General features: G+C 65.7%; 1 protein-coding gene across 1 annotated transcript; it reads left to right on the top strand.

Annotated features, from left to right (window-relative positions):
• Positions 1-5786: 5786 nt before the first annotated feature.
• On the top strand, positions 5787-6661 carry NEUROG3 (neurogenin 3). Its single transcript, XM_064514471.1, has one exon. The coding sequence runs from the start codon at positions 5787-5789 to the stop codon at positions 6291-6293; it is 507 nt and encodes a 168-aa protein (XP_064370541.1). The 3' UTR covers positions 6294-6661.
• The last annotated feature ends 9947 nt before the right edge of the window (positions 6662-16608 follow it).

Genomic DNA, 16608 nt, shown 5'->3' with positions numbered 1-16608 from the left:
CGCCCGTGGTCTTGCCCCAGGCATCCGTGGCCGCTCGGAGCGGTTCAGCGCTGCCCGCGACGGGAAGTTTCCGCAACGCCGCGGTTCGATCCCCGCGGGAAAGGCAGGGTGCTGCCCGCTCCAGCCTGCTCCTCCGCGGCTCCTCGCTGCCCGTGTCGCTTCCCGCAGCCGGGCCGGCGGTGACGGTGGGATGCGGGCGGCTGCCCCAGGCCCGCGGCAGGCGAGCGCGGCGCCGCAGCCTCCCGCCACCATTATCGCCGGGTGTCGGAAAAGACATTGAAAGGAGAGGAGGAGAGCTGTGAAGAGGGTCACTTTAGTGGCTCTTTCATTCCTCCTTCCCCGGGAAGGAAGTTAGAAAAGCCGAGCCCTCAAAGCCCCATTGAAAGAGTGACAGAGACGGGATAAAGCGCAAGACGGAGGGGAGGCATCCCGCAGCACTCGCCCCCGTTTTAATGGTCTGCTAACAATTACCCCTTTCAGGGGAGAACATATGGTAGATGGTTTGCTTTTTTTTTAAAAAAAAAAAAAAGACAAAAAAGAAATTGCTTCAGAAACTTAAAGGCCGTCGGGAAACGGTGGCGATGGCGGTAACGAGCTGGGGGCAGGGAGCTGGGTGCCGCGTGCCGGCCCGGCCCCGCGGGGCTGCCCACCGCTGCCCTCGCCCCGCGGCTGCTGCCCGCGCCCCGTGGCTGCCTCCTGCGCCGATGGCTGCAGCCAAAAACCCCTGCGAGAGGGCAAAATAAACCAGGCTACAGGTCCGCTGCAAGAGCCTCTTCTGAAGAGCACAGGTCGGGTAAAATAACAGTTTAAGGGCTTATGCCTGAGTGGAAAAATGGAGTGCATCCGTGCAGAAGACCCCGGAGCGGGTTTAGAGAAACTTTGCAAGGGAAGCAAGTGCTCCTGCAAAGGAGGTGCTGCTGCAGCGCAGGGCGAGTGTGTTTCTCTCTGTGCCATCCCCACCACGACGCAGTGCAGCTCAGGCCGCCGCGCGGGTTCAAGGCACGGGGCCGTGCGAGCTTCCCGGGGGCGCCGGGGCCGTCTCGCCGTGGGGGATTTTTATGGCTGAGATGGGCCAGATTTGGTTGCTCCCCCAGGGCAAAGCCAGGCCCCTCCTCAGCTTGGACCAAGGTGCTCAGCACCATCTCCCGGACGTGGCCCGTGCCTTGGCCGCGGTGCAACCCTCAGGTAGCATCGCACGGCGTCTTACGTGAAAACGCCCGATCCGTGACACACCTCATCCCGGGGGAGAAAGCGCTCGCTCTCCGCTGGAGGTGACCACGTCTTCTCCCCGGGGCCGGGCTGGCTCGGCGGTGACCTCGGCTTGCGGGCAGCGCCTCTTTCCTGCCTCCTCCTGCTCCCCCAGGGCAAATCCCCGTCTCGCAGCCCCGGCGGATGGAGGCGTCGGGCGGGCGTCCCTCGGCGAGGCTCTTCCTCGCAAGAAGGCAGCGCACGGCAGCTCCTTGCTGTCATCCACCTAAGGGACACGTAACGTGGTGCCGGCCGGTCCCTGGGGGTCCCGGCTCTGCCGGCCGCTGCCGGGGGTGGTGGCAGGGGAGTTGCGCTTGACCTGCTGGAGAAATCACTACTACTGCTGCTCAACGAGATGCTCTGATCGCTTTTATGAGCGCTTTTGTGATCTTCCCACTCCCAGTTCAACGCCTTCCACGTGCGCTGAGGGTGGTGCCGGGCGGCGCAGCTCCCTGGGCTGGTTTTCGGCATCCGGGCACCGACCTTCGCTCGCTTACAGCACGTCCACCGTGCAGCGAGTTGGGTCCGCAAAGGCAGGGCGAGACCCCCCGGCGTCGCCTCGCTTGGCGGCGATGGCTTGCAGAGGGGTGCTGCTGCCGCTGCTCCCGCAGCAGCAGTGGGATCGAGTCCTGGAGACTCCAAAGGCGGCTCTGGCGCCCGCCGGGACGGCTGGCGTGCGACCAGCGGAGCCTCCAAGCCGCGGAGGAAAGCCCGTCTCCGCTTAACCTCAGCGGTCGGGAGGTGCCGTCTGCCCGGTCGGCAGCCCGGGGCGGCTCAGGGGTTGACCAGCGCCGGGGTCGGTGCCGCAACAGCTCCGCTGGGCGTTGCAACGCGAGAAGTTAGGTGTGGTCCTTGCGAGAGGGGAGAACGCTGTTCGGGAAGATGGGGGTCGGAGAAACGCACGCGTGCCCTTCGTCGGTGGCCATTTACGGACGGCTAACGGAGGCTTTACGCGAGCGAACGCTGACGTCTCCAGTGTGTTTTACAGCCGGCAGCGGAAGACAACCACGGCGGGCTGGCGGTGTCCGAGCGCCTGGGACCCCCGACGAGGAAAACCGCCGGCTGCTCCGGCCGCGATGGGGCGAAGGAGGAAGCCTCCTCCCAGGGTCGTCTCATACAACGTGGCCTGAGACGCGGAGCCGCTCGCCACGACGCGGAGGGAGAGCAAACTGTTGGTGCGGCAGGGTGGGGGCAGCCCAGCCCCGGAGAGGCGAGGGCTGCGTTTCGCCCCCGGACGGGTGCTTGGAGGACTGGGTGAACGCTGCAACCTAACAGGTTTCCCAGCAGCCACCCGCAGGCACCACAGGTCGGGACCTAACCGACCATGTTGCGCGTGAGACCTGTTTTCCTTCCAGAGGGAACCGGGGCTCTCGGCACGCTTGGGCTCCCCGCGCTCGGACCTAACCCACGCGCCGGGGTGCGGCAGCTGCCGGCTCCTGTCTGCTCGTGGAGCCATCTCCAGGCAGGCCACACTTGAAGGACACCCACGCCTGCAGCGAGGCCCATTGCGGAGGGGGGCTGTACACTCACGTCTCTCGGGCCGGCTCCCCAGACGCCGTCGCGTCTGCTTTGGACACGGCGCCGGCGTCCCCCAGCCCCGGAGCCCGCGGGCGGTGCCCGGCTGGGTCGCTGCTGCCGCGGGGCTGCAGGGCGGCAGCCGCTGGCTGTGCCTGGCAAGGAGCTGTCCCCACCAGGGCAAAAAGGTGCCGGGCTGGGCCCTGGGTGGGGGCACGCAGCCTCTGCGCTAGCCCGGGCTCGGGCCGGGCAGGGCTGCTGCAGGCTCACCCCTGCGTGCGCGTACCGCTTGCTCGGGCCTCTTTTCTCCGGTGCCCGACTCCGGATGCAAAAGGCAAGGCAGATTCGCCGCGGCGGGCGGGGGCTTGCTGGGGGCTTGCTGTGCTGCCCCCCAGCCCCCCGTGCCACCGCTGCCCCGGCCCCCCCGTGCCGCGCAGCCCCCGTGCCACGGCTGCCACCAGCGCTCCCTCGGCGCTCGCCGGTAGCGGCGGGTCTCCCCATCGCCCTGCGCGCCCGGGGGCTGCCGCCGCCCCGGGCCCCCCCGCCGGGAGGCTGCGCTGCGCGGGGCTGCGCGGGGCTGCGCTGGGCGCCGGGGCTCCCCGGGGAACCGCGCTGCGCGGCCCGGCCGTGCGCCCCGTCGGGCGGCCGCGGAGACGCGCTGCCGGCCCCGCTGGCGGGGGCTCCTCCTCCCCCGCCGCCCCCCCTTTTGCCCCTTCTCCTTCGCTCCCGCGGGAGGAGGAGGAGGGGGAGGAAGGGGAGGAGGGGGCAGCACCGCTGGCCCCGCCGCTCCCCGAGCGCGGCCCCCGGCGCCCCCGCTGCCCGCAGCGCGCTCGCCCCGCGGCACCGCGCACCCGCCGCGCGGCGCAGAGCAGCCTCGGCGCGGGCGCGCAGCGCTGCCCGGGGGGCGCACGGCCCCCCCCCCTTCCCCCCCGCGCCGCCCCCAGCCCCGGCGGCGCCGGGAGCCCCGCGCCCCACCGACGGCGCGGCCGGGCCGGGCCCGCGTCGCCAAACGTCCCCGCCGCCTGGCAGGCGAGAGCCGGGCCGGGGCGGCCCTGGCTGCCATATGCTTTCAATAAAGGAAGGCAAATAGGGCCGGGAGATAGGGGCTGCAGTAAAGGCGTTGTAAAGCGGCGTGGAACCGGCCAAGGTAAACGGCAGCAGGGCCCGGCTGGAAGGGCCGCCCGGTGCCAGCGCTGCGCGGGGCCGCGCAGACAGGTGCGAGCGGCAGCCCGCCGCGGTGCCCCCGGAGATTTTTATCACGTTTGTGGCAATATTGGGCTTGTTATGCTAACTCTGAGTAAACATCCCCGGGCGGGCATTGTGGCAGCAGCAGGGAGTTATCGGAAAGTGGCGGTGGGAAGGTGATTTAACAATAAAGTTGTCTTGTTTGCCAGCAGGTGATGTCTGCCCCCAGCCCCATGATTAATGCTTCCCAAAGCACTCCACTTTACAATCTCTTGTAATTATTTATTAAACGAAATCTATTTATTATTATTTTAGCAAACAGCGGTACCAGGTGGGGCTTTCTTTTCCTCCTCAGCTTTTGTTTGAAGGACGTTTGAAGTGGGCAGTCTGAGGCTCGGAAACCCGCTCGCCAGATTTTTTGCCGTCCAATTTGCACAGGCACAAAAAAAACCTGCCGGGCCCTCCCTATTCATCCTCCCCGGCCCCCCCGCCGCCCCCCCGGCGAGGGGGCGCCCGAGCCGCCGCCGGGACCTGCCCCCCGCCGCCCCGCTCCCCCGCCCGCCGGCAGCGAGCGCCCGCGCCGCCGAGCAGCCGCCGCCGCCGCGCACCGCTGCGCCGGGGCCGGGGCCGGGGCCGGGGCCGGGGCCGGGGCCGGGCCGGGGCAGCGGGGCCGGCGGGCAGCGAGCGGGGCGGCGCGGCCGGGCCGGGCCCCGCAGGCTGCCGCGGCCGCAGCGCCGACGGGGCGGGCGGCGCCGCCGCTCCCGGCTCCCGCCGCCCCGGCCGCGCCGCCGCGCCGCTTTGGCGACGGAGCGGGGGGTCCCGGCCCGCGGCGCCCCTGCGCGGCCCCCGCCGCCCCGCCGCCGCCCCCGCCGCCCCCGCGCCTCGCCGGGGGCCCGGCCGCTCCGCCCGCCGCCGCGGAAGGGCGCTGCGGGCCGAGGCCGCTGCCCGCCGCCCGCCGCAGCCGGTGCGCAAAAATCCCCGGCGGCGCTTTGCGCACCGGGCCGCGGCGCCGGGCAGGGCCGCCCCGGGAGAAGCGGCGGCCGGGGGCGGCGCGGCCCGCGGGGGGTGGCCGAGGGGGCCCGGCCCGGGGTCCCGGCGGCGCCGGGGGCAGAGCGGGGGGCCGCGGGGGGGGGGGGGCGGGAGCGCGGTGCCCCCCCGGCCCGGCACCCGCGGCGCTGCGCCCTGCGGCGGGGCGCGCTCCTGCCGGCTGCGCGGGGCGCGCAGGGGGGCCCGGCCGCCTCCCCCGGGGGTCGGGGGGGCCCCGCGGCGCCGGGGGGCTGGGGAAGGGCGGGCGGCGGCGGCGTCTCCCCGTCGGCCGAGAGGGCCCGCGGGCCGGAGCCGGGCCGGGGGCCCCCTCGGGCACCGGCACCGCGGCGGGTGCCCGCCTGCCCGCCGGCTCCTCCGCGGCGGCTCCGCGGGCGCGCACCGTGCCCGGCGCTGGCTGCGCGCCGCCGCCGCGGCCCCCCCGACGGCAGCCGCGATGCGCCCGGGCCGCGGAGCGGAGCGGAGCGGCGGCGCCTCGCGAGGGCGACGGGAGGGGCGGCGGCGCGGGGGGGCCGGGGGGGCGGGCGCTGCCCCGCGCCGATAAGATAAAAGCGCGCGGGGGGGCGCGGGGGGGGCGCGCACGCCGCCGCGCCGGGCGATCCCCATTGTCTGCGGGCCCTATATAGGCGGGGGCTGGCGGGCGCCGGCCGCGCACCCTGCGCTTCGCCGCGGCAGGACGAGCCGCGCGCGGGGGCTCCGGCCGCGGGGCCGCAGGTAGGGCCGGGGCGCGGGGGGGGGGCGGCGGCGGGGCCGCGCAGAGGGGCGGGCGGGCTAACGCGGCTCGGCTTTGCAGGATGGCCCCGCAGGGCGACCGCGCCGCGGGCGAAGCGCAGCCCTACTTCGGCGGCGCGGACGAGGCCACCTCCGCGGCCGCCGGAGGGTCGCCGGGCGCGGGCAGCGGCGGCGGCTCGCCGGCCCCGCGGGAGGCGGCGCGCAGGAAGGGCAAGGCGCGGCGGGGCCGCGGCCAGGCGCGCAGCGAGGGGCTGCTCAGCAAGCAGAAGAGGAGCCGGCGCATGAAGGCCAACGACCGGGAGCGCAACCGCATGCACCACCTCAACTCGGCGCTGGACGCGCTGCGCAGCGTGCTGCCCACCTTCCCCGACGACGCCAAGCTCACCAAGATCGAGACGCTGCGCTTCGCCCACAACTACATCTGGGCGCTCACGCAGAGCCTGCGCCTGGCCGAGCAGGGCCTGCCCGAGCCCCCGCCGCCGCCCGCCGCCGCCTCCCCCGGGCCCTGGGGCTCCCCCCGCGCCGCCGCGCCGCCCGCGCCGCCCGCCGCCTTCCCCGCCCTGCTCTGAGCCCGCTCCGCCGCCCGGGGAGGCGGCGGGGAGGGGGGACGCCCCACTCGCCCCCCACCCCCGCGCACTTTGCGCCGGAGCCCCTGGCCGGGGGGGGGGAGGGGGGGCGATGCGCCCCGCCGCCCCGTCGCGCGTGGCTGCAGCGCAGCGGCAGCTGCCAGGCAGAAACAAATCACGGTTTTGTACTCGGAAACGGTAAATTATATTAATTTGTCGCTATCGGTATTTATTGACCATATTTCGTAACAGATATATATATTTGTATATAAGAGTATTTGCGGCGGCGGCGGTCGGGGTGGCCGTGCCGGGGAGGGGGCCGCGGGGGTCTCTCTGTTTGCGGCCGCGGAGAATAAAGTGCGTCGCCGCCACACGTGTGCTGCGCGCTGCTTCTTTCCCGGCGCCGCGCTCCCCTGCGCCTCCGCAGTCCTGCGCGGGGCTGCGCGGGGCTGCGCGGGGCTGCGGCTGTGCCGGGGCGGCGCCCGGCCGGGGCCCCTCGGAGAACAAAGGAGATTTGGGCGCTGGAAACAAAGGCCCCCCCCCCCCCCCCCCCCCCCCCAGGCCGCGGCCCTGGCCATGGTGCTGAACGCGGCCGCGCGGCCGGGCCGGGCGGGGGGACCCCCCCCCCGGGGCGCAGCAGCCCCTCGCACCTCGGGGGCCCCGCGGGCCCGGTCCGTCCGCGCCGTGGGTCGGGCGGGCAGAGCGAAAGACCTAGCGGCATTCCTGCCCCCTCCCCCCCCCCCGCCCCTCCTGCGCCTCAACTGCTTTTTGTTGTCCTACTTTCACCGGCTGCAGAAGTGCTCCGGGGCCGCGTGGGTGGCCACAGCCTCAACGCCGCGGGCATCGGGGGCACGATATCACCCGGCCTCTTCCCCTTCCCATCCAGCTCCTCGCCGGTGTCTCCCTGTGGGAGAGCATCCCCTGCACCGTGTGCGCGTGCCGCGGCAGCGGGGAGGGTGAGCACACAGCCAGGTGTCCGGCGAGAGCAGCGCTTTCGCAAAAATTGCAAAGCGGAGCTCAGGGGCTGTAGGGACAAGAGGCGAGGTGAGGACCTGAGGGCCCGGAGGACTGCAGGTACTACCCACGCCCCAAGAGGTGACCGTACAGCTGTATTTCCCGAAAGCGGTCGCTCAAGTGGCTTTTACTGCATTGCAGATTCCCCTCTCCGGGGACTTAGGATGCCTCTGCTCTTCCAGCCGTGGGTCTGTATGTTGGGGCCCGGGGGGGGGGGGGGGATTTACTACCTCTGGAGAACTAGTGACTTCTTTAGGGGCTTGAATGCGTTTTTTTTTTCTTTGCCTCCACATTATTAGGTTAATCATTGCTTGAACCGGTTGCTATGGTTTTGGCAAACCCATGGAAACTTGATAATGAAGACTGAAAGACTCCTTTTCCATTTATCTTTTCTCTATGTTTAGTGCATGATGGTCTCATTTCTCTTCGCGGGGCTGTCCCGGCGCCAGCGCCCTGCCTTTATAGCCACGGCTCCTGCCGTGGCCTCCGGACTTCTGATGTGGAACAAACAGGTGGCCGCTGGGACCGCGACCGTCTCGGGGACACAGCTTGTGCCCTCGCGTACGTGCAGGCGACAGCCTGGAAACAAGCGTGGCCCACGCGTTGCCGGATCTGGTCGCCGAAATCCCATGGCAGGAGGCTCGCTTTTATTTTTGCAGCCCGGGGAAACCCTCTTGCCACCGGCCGACATTTTTGTGCCCTAAACGCTCGGTTTTAGGTGATCCCTTGCCGTTTGGCTAAGAAGACTCGCACTACGAGAGGATCAGCTGTGTCTGGGGATTGGGGTCATTTGTGTCTATCAGAATACGTATTTTTGAATATCTGGTATTCTACTACACAAGCAAGGAGGCTTTAAACCTGCCCCCCCAAACCTTCTCCCTCCTCTTCCAGCAGCAGGCAGCCGGTTTTGCTGTTGAACTTCAGTCGTGTCTGAAGGCCGGAGAGAAAATCGAGGTGATTCCCATAATTCCAGGGCAATTCCTTTGACCCCAGGCCTCCGCTCCGGGCTATAAATACGGCGCGAGGGCAGTCGCCTCCTGCCCTTTCGCATTGTCTGCGCCTGACACCGAGGTCTCGCGGCGGAGGGGGCGGCCAGCGCCGCCGGCGGGTCCCTACCCCTCGGTGCCCGCGGGAACCGGCGAGTGCCCCCGCGGCCGGCCCGCCGGCCCCCTCGCCTGCGCCTCCGCGCCCGTGCGCGGTGCTCCCGCGGCCGGCTCCGGCGTCTCGCCTCGGCTGCGCGTTTCGGGGGAGCCGCGCTCCCCGGCGAAGAAAAGGCGGAGAATCGGGATTCTTTCACATGGCCGGCGCTCAAAAGTCTGTCCCCCCCCCCCGCCCCGCTCGCAGCTATAATGACAATCCAAAGAGTTCCTGATAGGGTTTTAAAGGCTGCTTATTCATTCACCGTCCACCAAGCATGAAAATCCAGCTCATTTGTTCATTTGTTTCCATTCTTGGTGCAAACGACCCCACAGGGGCTGGAGCCTGTTGCCGAAAACTTGTCACTCACACTTTTAACTTCTTTTTGTTGTACTTCTCTTTATTTCTTTCTTCTGGGTCCCCACCTCCGCCACCACCCCACCCTCGCCGCCGGCCACAAAGGCGAGTCTGGGAAGCTCTGCGAGGCGGCAGTGCCCCCCTTTTAAAGCCGATACAAAAAAGCGATCGCTGAAAGGAGATCACAAGTTTGTGTAAGAGGGAGACTTCATCCTGTCTGCTCCGCGGGCTGCCCACGCTGCGCGGCCGGGGGGAGGGACGGATGGACGGACGGACGGACGGGAGCCCCTGGAGCCGCGCGTCTGCCCGGGGCACGTTGGAGCCGCGCTGCGACTCAAGGGTGGCCCTCTCCAAGAGAGCTGGGCCTTCCTACGGGAAATGTAATCTGAGGGCTCAAGGAGCTCTTTTTTTTTTAAGGAAAGGGCAAAAGCGTCGGGTCTCCCTCCCTGTGGCTTCCCGTCGGCGCTTGGTCCCCCCGGGCAGGTCCGCGGCAGCATGCGTCTCATGCAGGAGCCCCGCTTGCAGCTGAGACCCGTGGGCCTGCCTGCTTTCGGATGTCCTCCGTTAGGTTTGTAGGTTCACTACTGCAGGAAAAAAGGCAAAATCAACGAATATTTATATCTGGAGCTGGCTAGACCACATTAACTAAGTCCCATTTGCTTATAAGCCCTTAGCCGGCAAGTTGGGCTCCGTCCCGCTGGGGCTGGTTAATGATGCTCTGTCCCCGGAGGAGGAACACGGCAAGACCCGCGACGTCTTCCCTCCCTCCTGGACACTCCGTGTCCTCAGGCGGGTTTTACGGCAAACTCTCGGGACGGGCTTAGCTCCGGTCTCCCTGCCTCCGCGGTGCTCTCCGACCGGGAGCGCCCGGGAAGCGGCCCTGGGAAACCCGCCGGCGCTCGGCTCGCGGCGGAAGCATTGCTGCCTTTTGCCTTCATTTCAGACGAGCTCCCCCCGCCCCAGGCTCTACCATGGCAGCAAGCTGCAAGGTCTCAGCTCCTTTTCCTGGGTGTCATTTTTGCCAGACTCTGCGCAGTTTTGCCTGGAGCGTGTTCGCTCCGAGCTGCGGCAGGCTGAAACGTGGCCTCGTCGCCCAGGTGAGAGCCTCGTTATCTGAGACAGCAGTTGCGGGGCAGCTCTCTTCCCACCCTGGGGATTCGTACGGAGCTCGCGCCCCCTCTTCCTCCGCGCACTGTGCCCCCGTGCATCGCCCCAGCCTTTTTTAGCCAGCAAAACGTCAACGGAAAGCGTTGGCACCAATATACCCATGCCAGAGAGGCACCTGCACGTCCTCGCTCCCTTCCCCCAGCCATGGGGGATGGCAGGAGCTAGAGGGAAAAAAATCCTCTCCCCTTCCACCTCCCAGGTACCAATCCATCATCCAGAAACCCGCTGGAAAACACGGGTATCAGGGCCAGCTGCCGGGCAGCCGCCGGCGGCGGGAGAGGGGGAAGCAGCCCCTGCCTTCGCCCGGCTCTTCTGCTCGGTCAGCAAACAGGTTGCTGCCGCCGCCGAGACCTCACGCCCGCGGGACAGGGGGAAGATTAATGAAGCAGGTGCTCCGGGCGCGGAGCTGGCCCGTTCCCTGATAAGGCTGGTGGCTGAGATAGCACTCGGTCAATACCCAGCTCCTGCCGTTGCGTGCTGGCCACCTGGAGCTGGTTTGCCCGGGCCGCCGGAGCCCACCCGAGGAGGACCGGGGCTCCCGGGGCGCCGGGAGGAGGGAGCAGAAGGGATAAAGGCCCGGCCTGGCCAGGGAGCTGGTCCCTGGGGATGTCGCTTGCTGTGTGTCCCTGTGCTGGTCCTGGCTCCCCTCTCGCAGGACCGTTGGGTGGGTGCGAGAGGAGCAGCCACCTCTCTGGACGGGCGGCTGGGTGGTGGGTGCAGGAGGTGGCTGGCCTTGCTGGGCAGGGTGCGAGCAGTGCCTGGGGGCGAGGAAGCCCCCGGGGCAGGAGCGGGGGTGCTGGCAACGGGCAAAGCCCCCCAGCCACGTGCCTGTGACCCTGCAGGGGGGTAAAGCAGAGCTGGGGCTGCCTGAAGTTCAGCTGATGGGGTGGGATGGAGCTTCAGCAGGGACTTTGCGGCTGGGTCTGACCTCGTGCCACGCTAACCGAGAGTGTTTGCATGGAAACGCAGGCTGGGGGTGGGTCCTGGCCCAGGTGGGTCCTCGCCCCTGCGGTCTGTGCCGGCCCGAGGGAGGGCTGCTGCGTCCCGCCGCTGGGCAGGTGCCCCTCTCGCTTTGGGGGCCCTTTCCCGAGCCCGTGTTTGGCACTGGCGGTATTCGCAGGGTGGAAATCTCGAAGCGGTTCAAATCCTGCGGTCCGGGTGTTGCAATGTTGCAAGAGGACTTTTTTCACAGGGTCTTTTTTTTTCTTTTTTTTTTGAAAAAAGCACGACCCTGGAGCTGCCGGCTTTGCACCAGCGCTGCTGCAGCCGCTCCGCTGAAGCCCCAAGGTGGCAGCAGCTTCTGGCTTTTCCGTGCTCGGCACCACCTGGGACCTGGCCGCCGGCAGCCGGGGGATGCAGCGGCCCCCGGAGCATCGCCCCAGCCTGGGGGCAGAGCGAAACCCCCCGCTCGCTGTGGGGCAGCAGTTGCCCTGCGGCTCCGACCGGCCCCGCGGGGCTCTGGGGCGATGGCCCCGCGAGGACGCAGGTGCCTCGTACCGCGGTCACCGTTACTGGGGCTGAAATAGGAAAGCGCAGGTAGGTTTAAACGGGCCGTAGGACTAGGCGAAGTGGAATTATTTCCAGCGAACAATGGGGCTGGTGACTTCTTCCGTTTGAAGCTTTCCTGTGTGTAAACATCCATTCTTCTCACTTTTGACGAAAGCCCCCGTTGCTGGAGCAGCCGGTCTCGTTGGCGCCCCTGCCTGGATGCCTCCCACGCCGGGAAGCAGCTTCCCTGCTGCCTGCCCCAATTTGGGCGCAGCACTACGCGGCTGGGGGCACTTCTGCCCTTCCCCGCCTCGTCTCGCACAAGGCAACGCCACTAACCCAAACTTTGCAAAAAGCGGGTGAAAGCGCTGGCCCTCGGCAGAGGGAATGAATGACCTGCAGTACATGGTTTCTCGGTGCCCTCCATCATCTCCCCCATCTGTTGGTGCCACGTGTATTTGGAGAGATGCTGGGAGAAATGCGTGTGCCCCCCCGGGGAGCTCTCCAAGTCTGCAGGGGTTTCCCGCGAGTGCACGAGCAGTAAGTCCATCGGCTGCCGCATTCAGCCCCTGCAAACCTTGCCTGGCTGCTGGGGGGTCTGGAAATCGCCTTGCCAAAAAGCAAAGCGATGGGACGTGCTGCTGGCTGGATCCCCGCCGCGATGCGGGACTTGCTGCAGAGGTAGATGGGTGCAAACTGCCCTGCGGTGCAACCCAACCGTGTCAGCGCCCAACAAACCACGGCTCTGCTTCCCAGGTATTTTCATGGCCTGGGAATGGAGCTGAGGACAGGTGGGGCCTGATCCCCAGACCCATTTTTCTTGGCTGTGCCAGTGAAAAGGCAGCGGACGGCTCGTGTGTCGCAGCTGCGCCGAGGGCTCTGCCTTGCAGCACGCCCGGCTGACTCACAAGGCCGCAGAGACCCTATCCATCATCCCCCCCAGCTTGAGTCGCTATTTTTCACCACCCCTGGCAGGGTTAAAAATCAATACGCCTGGTCCCCCGCGCGCTGGGCGGCCAGTGTGTGTGTGCGTGTGTTGGAAAGCCGGGGCGCTGCAATGCTTTCCTAGCCGGGATTTCGCTGCCTGCCCCGGGGGATGAGGGCTGGGGGGGCCGCGCTTCCCGGCTCGCAGCAGGAAGGATCTGCTGCCACCGGGCTAAAAACGGCCTGGTGAGTCACGGCACGGAGGGCTTTCTGTTGTTTTTCTTTTTTTTCTTTTTTTGCAGGCGGTGGGAAAGCCCAGGTACGCTGCAGGACGAGGCAGCCGGAGGGAGCAGCCTGCGACGCTGCGGGGCGAAGCCCGGCTGAGGCCACCTCCCTTCTGCTTCGCCCTTCAGCCCGAGCGCCCGCGCGCAGCTCGCCGGCCGCAGACCCCAGGCGAGGGGCAACGCGAATTTCCAGCACCTTGCTGCTGATTTATCACTGTCGGACCAAAAAACGATAACTGTTTGGAGAGAAGAAATCAGTCGGATGGGTTTATTGGAGCCGTTAATGCGTAACAACACGTGTCTGATGCAGCATTTGTACTGGAGCAGACGTGAAGGAGCCCTTTCTTGGTGCTCATGGCTTTTGGCACAGCTCGCTTGGCTTTGTTAACGCCAGGCAGTGTTCCTATGCGGCTTTTTCTCCCCCTGCCCCGACACAGGTGTTTACACCTAGAATAAAACGGTGACAAGGTGAAACGCTGCTGGCGCAGAGCCGCTTTGCCACGCGAGTTCACGCGGAGGATGAGCCCAAAGAGGCCTCGCGTGTTCCAGTAATTCCCGCTAATTCCTTTGGTTTCCCTCCTCACCCTTTTTTCTCTGCAATTCGGCTGCATTCGTTCTGTCAGTGAAAAGTATTTTAATTCCAAAAAACATAGCGGACCTCCCACCACAAAATCTCAGTCTCTTTCTCGAGCTTCTGGGAATCGGAGCGGCTGGGGGCGAATGAACCCCGTGAGGAGGGGCGCAGGGACCCGTTCACACCGGGGCTGTCGCCCATGGAAAAACAGAGCAGCTTTCCGTATACCTGTTGTGAAACACACTGGCATCAACAGCACCGGCTGCTGGGCAGGGAACAGGCCGGGCTTCGTCGAAGGGAAAAACCGGCTATAGGAGGATGAGGCCGGACAGAGACACGGGGACAAGCCTGCTCCCAGACCCTGCTGCAGATGGGACCCAGGTGGGGGGAGTTAGGCCCAACACCCTCCCCAAGCACCTGGGATTGCTAACTTTTTTAAAAAAAGTTTTGTCTTGCTTTTAAGGCCTTGCCATGCCCCAGGTGCCCTGCGTTTGAAGCACTAACGCGTGGTGCTGGGCAGGGGATAAATGTGGAGTAAAGCGCAGGGGAGGACAGTGTGTTTCTGGAGAGGATGAGGAGCAGGAGAAAGAGGGAAGCAGTAATGTACCAACCTGTCTGTGCAGCAGCGAGGTAAGTGCCTGCTCCTGTTTGCAAAGTGGCTAACTATGGCACAAAATAGCTATTTTTGGGTCAACATCCCGATTTGGGTCTCACGGGGACCTGTGCTTGGCTCCTCTGAATTTGCTGTGGTGGCTGAGGACAGAGCAGCGTGTCCCGGGATATTTCCAGGCTTCCTGCTCCTCCTGAGACAGGAAATATTATGAGAGCAGCCTCCTTCTTTGTATTGCAAGGCTCCAGTTTCTGCCAGTCCTTGGGACCAGGAAGCAAAGTACTTGCAGAACAGAGAGGGGGGCTAAAAAAAAAGGAGAGAAAAGCACCTTAGATCTGCTTTTGCCCTGAGATCTGTCTTTAACTTTGTGCGGCAAGCTCAGCCTGCCAGTGAATGCACTTGGGTGCAAGGACGCATTTGGGTGCAACCACGTGAAGATGGGCTGGTTGTGGTGCTGCTCGGGCAGGACGTGCGCAGGCTCTGTGCTGCCTTCGAGGGGCTCCCAGGCCATCCTGCTCCCCGCGGGGCCTGGGCACCCGGTGCTTTGCTGAAGTTACCCCTGGAGGAGCTGGCTAAGGGGAGCCTTCGGCCTGGCTGAGCTCTGCTCCGAAATGTCCTTAAATGAGGGCTAGGGAGCTGCTTCTCCGGGATGGTGAGGTGACAACGCTGGCTGCCCTTCCCGTGGTGGCTCTGCGAGGTGCACATGCATCAGCCCAGGCTTTCCCCGCTCACGCTATCCTTTCGGGCTTGCTGGACGTGTCCTGGCTTGGCAGCCCGGGATGCAGAAAGCAGCAGCCTCTGCAGCGCTCAGGGCAGATATTCGATATAACCGGCAGGCGCTCTCCCCCCGGCTGCTTTGGGGATTGCTTTCCACAGTAAAGGTTTGTCAGGAGCGTGTGGAAATGCTGTTTTTCCCATTTCTCCCCCGCGCCTGGCTGGAGTCGGTCCTCGTGCTTGGCAGAGCCTCTCCACAGCCTTAGGTTTTGAAGGATGGGGAGCCGCTGCCCTCCCTGGCCGGGGGTGCGGGGCTGGGGGGTCTGCGGGCTGGGCTTTGGGGAGAGGTGTCTAATTTTGGGCTGGCGTTGGGGTCCCTGAGGGTTTTCCTCCCCCTCGTCTGGGTGGATAAGCCATTGAGCAGCCTGGTGACGTGTTGCTGGGCTGCTCGCCTCCAAGCTGACCCGTTTGCTGCCCAAATTTCCTCTATAATCAATAGAGACCGAGCTGCTGTCGGGGAGGGCGGCTCCGAGACCCTGCGCGTTCCCCCGAGCAGCAGTTATGCCAAGGCCGCTGTCGGGGTTTCCATTTATTCGCTCCCCTGCGACCTGCATGGATAACCGGGGGCGGTTTCGGGCAGAGCCTGCCTCTGTCCTTGGCCCCAGCCCGCTCCGTGGGCGAGCGGCGGTGCCTCGGGGCAGGACCTGGAGGTAAACTAAGGTAACGCCGTGTCAGCTGGGTCAACTGACTGGTCTCCAAGCTGCTAAATCGCCTGCCGGCTATGCTCTCCCCCGCTTCGTGCATGGGATTTACAGCGTGTCCAGTCACATAACCGCCTTCCCAGAGCACTGTGCAGTCAAACCGCCTTCGCAGTAACGCAGGGCATATATGGGAATGGATTTGCTTGGGAAAAATGTTTTCTCTATCAAGAGCCCCAGGGGCTATTTATTTTATTTTAGGACGCGATGTTTTTCTCCATGCTGTTTAAGTCTGGCATCAGATGGGGAACGCTGCCCAGGCGTTTCGGTCAGGCTTGCACGCCTCGTCTAGCAAAACACGTGCAGCAGCAGGTACCGGGGGAGAGATTAACCTTTAAAACGCATGCGTGTGCAGCACGGTCTTCCTCCGCGCTGCAGCGTTGGGTCTCTGCAAACGGCAACAGCGGAGGAGCGGGAACGGCGGGGCCGTGTGGGATGCGGCCGGCGAGGAAACCTTCGCCGCGATGCAGGGCTGGGGAGAGGCTGGCTGCGCTGGAGGAAATACTGCACTTCTTTTTAACCTCGGTGCATGGGCCAACGTTTCCCTCGTCTCTGGGCCTGGGCAGAGCAGCCCTGCGCGGGGGCTGTGCTCTGACCGTGGCCCCCGGGACGGGCAGCTCCCTGCAGGGAGGCTGGCAGCCCTTCCTCTCCCTCTGGGTCACCTTCCAGCATGGGCTTGCTGTTGGATGGTGAGCGAAGGGCTTGACTGATGCACGTCCCTTCTTGTTGCATTTAAAAAGACTTTTTTTTGCGTTTTCCCAGCAAGCAGGGAGCCCTGCCTGGGGGTGCTGTGCCAGGGTTGGGTGAAAATGCTGGAAAACGGGTCCCCGTGGGGCAGCTGGGCCCTCTTCGGCCACGCTTGTGGCCGGCGGCATCCCGGCACTCGGTTCGCGGAGCCTCCCTGGAGCGGGATGAGGAGGAGCGCGGAGCCCGGCTCGCGCCGAGCAGGCAGGGCAGGTGCAGCCGCCAAGCGCCATATGTCAAACAGCCCCGAGGAACCTTTCAAGCCTCGGCTGTAAAAACCTACATCTTTCTCCCTGTATTTAATGCATCTTTGTATGGACACTAATTCCTCAAGTATCCATGCCGGGGTTGACTTTTAGTGTGTTTGTCCAGGCAGGCTGCCAGCCAGCGGCTCCTACAAGGCTCCCAAGCCCTGACATTTGTTAACGCTGCAGTAAATCACGGCGACTCTTTGGGCAAGGTTTTTCTTGACAAAACAGCGAAGGAGAGAAAGAAAGGGAAGAAACCACAACAAAACGCAAAGGGCTTATTTAGCCCAAAGAAAGAT

This window comes from Dromaius novaehollandiae, chromosome 6, assembly GCF_036370855.1.
Source record: "Dromaius novaehollandiae isolate bDroNov1 chromosome 6, bDroNov1.hap1, whole genome shotgun sequence".
NCBI classification, from domain to species: Eukaryota; Metazoa; Chordata; class Aves; order Casuariiformes; family Dromaiidae; genus Dromaius; species Dromaius novaehollandiae.
The sequence above is the reverse complement of the archived record's forward strand: the minus strand, read 5'-3'. Positions and strand labels throughout refer to the sequence as shown.

What these genes read in the sequence shown, in the direction of transcription:
- NEUROG3 (XM_064514471.1), top strand. Translation starts at nt 5,787, where the DNA reads ATGGCCCCGCAGGGCGACCGCGCCGCGGGCGAAGCGCAGCCCTACTTC.